At 47.5% G+C, this 6000-nt stretch overlaps 1 protein-coding gene across 2 annotated transcripts in view; it reads right to left on the bottom strand.

The window, feature by feature from the left end:
- The window catches only part of TPD52L1 (TPD52 like 1), a 57499-nt gene extending 51818 nt beyond the window's left edge, over window positions 1-5681 (bottom strand). For both annotated transcript variants that reach the window (XM_040598263.1, XM_040598262.1), the window contains exon 1: window positions 5553-5681. In XM_040598263.1, coding sequence (XP_040454197.1) covers window positions 5553-5571 — 19 coding nt within the window. In that variant the 5' untranslated portion in view covers window positions 5572-5681. The remainder of the gene's footprint in view (window positions 1-5552) is intronic.
- Between the last annotated feature and the right edge of the window lie 319 nt (window positions 5682-6000).

A 6000-nucleotide genomic window follows, 5' to 3' on the forward strand; every position in this document is an offset into this window, starting at 1 on the left:
CAATATCTACAATTCTAAATATGGCCACATAGAACATCCTTTAACCCCTCTGCAATCTTCTGCCAAGCTTGTGCCACATCCTGGACCTTCAAGCAGCATATGCCCTAAGCAAAGCAGCTCAGAATTTCCACACATTTCTGTACTGTACTGCACAAGTCAGCAAGGCACCATCAGCATCAGCCGACTCATTTTTCCACTAGTGCACTTGAGAACACTGACAGAGAGCATGGTCAGACTGTACTTGCACTGCCTCACAGCAGGACTCATACTAGCAGTCCTGTGAGCATAAGAAAGTACAGGAGAAAAAATAGAGCAAGAATTTAAAAATATGTTTTAGGATTTGAAGTGTTTGGTTTTGCATGTTCTGCATTTTATAGCTTCACAGTTGTAAAACTGGCAAAGTTACAATACCTTGTAAGACTGGCTCTAGATTTTAGAGGTGGCATTTCTTTTATACCTCTTTTCCAAATCTCACTGTATTCTACTCTCAGTTTTCATGTATAACATGAAACCACTCAAATTTTCTCAGTCTCAGCAAACTGAATTGTGCTGAAAGCTGTACCGGCTCAAAAGGGTAAAACAGAAGCACTGGATTTGATTTCAGACATTTATTTGCTTAAAATCTGATATATCAAATTCATTCCATGCATGTATTTTCCCTCCCTTTAGTATAAAAGGGATGAAAGAGCAATTATGTCAAGCTCTGCGCACTCATGTTAAATATTTAAGAATCCTATTATTAATTACAACCCTACCACTTTCACTTGACCTCATCTTCATGTGATCTTATTAACGTGGCAGGTGAGGCTTCCATCATACAGCCAGATGTGCAGGTTTATCACTGGCAGCTTTGATTACCCCAGTACTCTCTGACCCTTTGCAAAGTTCTCTCTCCTGCTTTCCACAGCAGGGCAATAGTGAGCTCCAAGGGGTACCAAGGAGACAGCACAAACCCCTGTTTAACTTGAGTGAATCTTGAATCCTCAGAAGCAGGTATGGCCAGGCACTTTCCTTGCAAAGATTGGTGGGGAGTGTAAATGCACTTCTCACAATGGAAGGAACCAGCAGCTGCTGCTAGGCAAGAAAACTAAGGTTCCCCTTGCCTCAACCTTCCCATTTTCTCATGTGTATCAACACCAACCAAAACTGTGTGCTAATGGACTTACTCAACCACAGCCATTTTCTCCTCATACAATTTCACTAAATCAGCTCCAAGCCACTAGCTTTACTCTGCCCTTAGGGGAAAGGTGAAACAGTCAGTGCTCCTGGGTAAAGCCACAAACCTCAAGCACGAGGCTAGCAGAGATGCTGCCCTCTCTATGACGACCACAGCACTGCTGCTTGCAGCAAAGTAACATCTCTGTGTGTTCCTTATCCACATCTTCCCACTGTGAGACTGACTCTTTATTCAGATTCATACTGGTACAAGTAACCCCATGAGCTGCTAGTGAGGAGAAAGAGGGAGAGAGAATGCCAACCAAGCTGCCAATGCCATGTTTTGGCCAGTCTTGTACACTATATCACAGGCAAGACAAGACCTTCTGCCTCCCACCATGGGAGACCACAGCCCATCTGACTGCGAGGTAACAGGTGCCACTCCAGCAGGGAGAGGGCCACTGTGCTAGTGTTGTGACCTCTAACAATTTTCTTCTGATCAAAGGCTCCAGCCAAATGGCACATGCCCAGGTGTTGCCTCTCTGCTCTGTAACCTCACATGCCAGATGCAACTGGCCTGAGGATTAGAGATGGAATGTGCCAGCCTCACACAGCAGAGGAAAGCAGCGCTGTGCTGCAGGCCTGCGAGACACAGGCCTCCAGAAGCCACCGTCTAACATCTGGGCTAACCACAGCTCCCACCACAATACTTCACAGGTGCATGCATAGCCACAGCAAGGTATTATGGCTAAAATGCACAAGTAGAAAAGGATGCAGAACATCTGTCAGGAACAGCTCTGAGAAGAATTGCTAGTACAGGGAGATGCCTCAAAAACCCTTTCAGAGGCTAGAAGTGCCAGAAACTGGTTGAGCTGCTTGGGTAGGTAAAAGGGCAAAGAGCAGAAAGCTGCACACCAAAGCTTTACCAGGGTAAGAATCAAGAGAGGATACAACAGAGAAAGGAGGACGTACAATTATAGCTGGATACAAGAAAAAGGGAGAATTAAAAGGGGAGAGATGTATTAAGAGCAAAGCTCCAGTCTTAAAAGTGAGCTTCTCAGGTGAGACAGATGAAGACATCCGTGGAACTGGCATTATTAGAAGACATTCACAGTTTTAAACTAGAAAGTAGGACTATGCAGGACAGTCAGTTAATCTGGACCTGGAATAGAATGAGTATGATGAGAGACAAATACACAGTTCTGATCTTCCCATCTTCCAGAGAGAAATATTGTTCTTCAGACTTCCAAACTTTTAACTTTAAAAATAACTGAGAGCCACAGGAAGAAAAACAAATATGCTTTTATGCTAGGTGCTAAAAAGTCCTAAGTATGGCTGGTATGTTCCCAGAATCAGCTAGCTCTGGGATCACTAAGAGGAAGAAGTGATGAAAGAAAAAAGCACCCAGAGGTTTAAAGATACAATTTCTGTAAAGTACAATTTATGATTTTAACTACATATACAAATTTGTTTACATGGAACATCTGCTTATTTCTTTAGAAAATAATTTTGACATTAATTACTATTACTCTGTCTGGTAGACTGTCTCATCTAGTTAGCATGAATGCTGCAAGACATGTTCAATATACTTAAGCATAATAGTAATTCTGTTTCAGTCCATGAACTCCCTCTACTGCTTTAAGATAAATATCAGAGCATTTAACTTTCACAGTCTTTGCGGCAGGGGCATATACTGTGCCTTGAACTACACAAATTCCTGATGTTAGCTGTGACCTCTGGAGTTACACATAACAATACTTTTTTTTAGTCCACAGTTGCATTTATTTGTAAGGTTGATGCACGCTGCTACATAAAAAAAAGCTGACAAAAACTATTTTCCTGCCCTGAAGAAATCTACATTTTATACTTGCGCGTGTGTATTTCTTGAACATGAAATCGATCTACTAAGGCATAGCCTCCCTTCAGGACAACATAAAATAGCACAAAGAACACAATTATGTGAAGTCTTTTTGAAGAAAAATTTTAAAGTGTTGAATATAAGAAATTTTACGGTGCTTTCAAATTTACAGTTTTTACTTTGTATTTTCAATTAGAATGCAATCCCCCAGCAGAGCACACTGGAACAAAACATTCAAGATTCATTTCTCCATGGGCATCCAAAGGTCCTTAGAAGCAATGCATAAGCTCATTAAAACATATACACGTTTCTCCTGCTGCTTAAGTGGATACTTGGAAGTGAGGGGTTTTTCCAGGCAAATTGCTACTGTTTTGTTAGTAACCTCCTACAACCATGCTCTGCAAATTGCATAGTGGGATAAAAAAATTCAGATTTCTAGCCAGTACTTAGATGTACTTAACTGAATTCAACTGCAGTAGACACACACAAGTTAAATTCTTTCTGCCAGCCAGGCTCCATAACTGCAGTAGCATGCACTGAATTAAGTCTAGAAGGAAAGAGGGACATTTTGGAACAAAGGTTCGCTGACATGCACAAAAATCTTAGCTTGTACTGCTAGTATATCAAAGAAAGATGTTTTTAGGTAATGGAAGACTGTTCTGAAAAACTGGAGAAATAAAACACACAGGTGAGAAATAGAAGAGTGACTTAAGAACTGAGTATAGTCTTGAAAAGTCTCACATTTGTCTGTCAACTAAGTTTAAGATTACCAAAAAAAGCTGCTGAGCTCCTGCACTGCATGCAGAAAACTGAAGGGCTAAGAATTCCTTACCAAATAAAACTAAGCAACACAAAATGCTTTTATATTCTCTCACTAGCCAACAGACATTCATCCAAAGACAACTTTAATAAAGACCTATGGCGGTAACAGAGTTGCTGACGAAAACATACACAAAACACATGTATTGGCTTGAATTTTAGCGTGCACTAAGAACATGTTTACTGATCTTACTAGTCAAGGAAGCTAAAAAATTCACATGGACATGTACTAATATCTGCCTAACTGGAATCAGATACTGTTTTCCATTGGTTCTACAAAATAAGAAATTATCAAATACTTTACCATATGAAGTTCCTGTTTAAAGAATGCAAGCTCCCACTGTAGTATCTGTACAGATGTATTCAGAAAATTAAATAAGTCTTATTCTATAATCTTAATACGAACTTTTAAAAACTCCAGGAACTGAACCACAGATCTATTTATTTTGCCGATCAATTTCAGCTATGTATCCATTAGGACAGCACATACACTACACTTTTGCCTGAAAAACTTTCTCCTTCGCAAACATCATGACCTCAAATTTCCCATTGTATTCCTTTACATGCAACAAACATTTGCTTCTTTTACATGTATTTGTTTAAGATGGTTTTTAACTACTCCAGAAGGCTATTTTGTCAGTTAATTTCCATAAGCATGTCTCCCCCTTATTTCATCTCCCTATTTTGTAGATGACATAAAATGGGTTCTAAACATTCTGCTTTTGCAGAAATATTTGTACCACCTGCTTAGTACTGCTGACTTACGGACATGTGTGGTGAAGTAGTAAGGTTCTTCAGAAAAAAGAAGCAAGACCACACAGGTGAGCAAGAGCTGTGTATGCTAAATACCTTAGGTAGACTCAGACATCACCTCAACTTTGCATGAAAAGTTTATTCTGTTCTTTGAAGGCCAATTAACTCGACCCGGAGAAAGATATGAATGGCTAACTTCATTATAACGGTTGCAATCGGAAAGGAAAATGCTCACTTTAATGAAAGCCGTGTTTGCAAAAGTGTAGAAATGCTTTAGCACGTCCAGTTTGAGGCTGGTGTCGGTGCGGAGCTCCGCTGGAAGCGCAGCCGCAGGGCCCCGTTCCCGCGGGCCGGCCGCCGCCCGGGGCTCGAGCTGCGATGCCGGCGGTGCCCGCACCCTGCGCTCCCCGGGCGGCGCCGGGGCGATGGGGGGGGGGGGGCGGCAGCCACGCCGCCCTCGGGCAGCCGGGCAGGGCACGCAGGCACCCGGAGCTGCTCGCACAGCCCGCGGAACCCCCAGCCCCTCACCGCGCTTAACTTCACGCGAAGTCGTAGCCCAGCTACTCGGCCTTGAAGCGTTTGGAGCCGGCAGCAGGAGCGAAGGGCCGTCACCATGCCCACCGCGCGGTGAGCGAGGGACGCCGAAGGGAGCCCGGGTCGGGATGGAGGACGGGGCGCACGGCCAGGACGCTGCGCGGGCCGGGCCATGCCGAGCTCCCCGGCGGAGCCCGGGGCCGCGACCGCCAGCGGGGTGCCGGGAGCCTCCCGCGGGTCTCTCGGTCCGCTCCCTTCACCGGCCCCTGCCCCGAGCTCGCCCTCCGGCTCTCCCGGCCGCGGGGCGCCTCCCGCGCTGCTCCCCGCGGGCTCGCCCCCCCCCAGGGGCAAGCGACAACCCCGGCGGCGGAAGGGACGGGACCCCCGCACCGCACCGCGCCGCCCCGGAGGGCTCTGCCCCGACGCGACTCACCCTGCGCCTGCGGCTCCATGGCGAGGGGGCTCCGCCGTCCGCCGAAGCCGCCGCCGCCCCGCGCGGCCGGACCCACGGCTCTTGCAGCGCTGACAGCCGGCGCCAGGCGGCCGCTGCCGCTCCCCTCCCCCGCGGCGGCCGGGCGGAGCTGGCGGCGCCATCTGCCGGCCAGGCGCGGGCAGCGCAGCGCCGCTCACCTAGGGCCGCCCCCGCCCCTTGCCTCAGCGGCGGAGCCGGCCCTGGCGAGGGGCAGCGGGCGGTGCGACCGCCGCGGTAACGAGCTCTGGCGGGGCGGGGGGGTGACCGCGGAGAAGAGCCCTTGGGGGGTGCAGAGCCCCGGCTGACTTGCTGCGCTTCCACCCTCGGGGTGACAGTCCCCCCGGGCGGGCTGGGAGCGGTCCCTTTGGTGCCTGCGCGCCCCGCCGGGTGGGGGTCGCACCTCAGCGAC

Source organism: Falco naumanni, chromosome 6 (assembly GCF_017639655.2).
Source record: "Falco naumanni isolate bFalNau1 chromosome 6, bFalNau1.pat, whole genome shotgun sequence".
Classification (NCBI taxonomy): Eukaryota; Metazoa; Chordata; class Aves; order Falconiformes; family Falconidae; genus Falco; species Falco naumanni.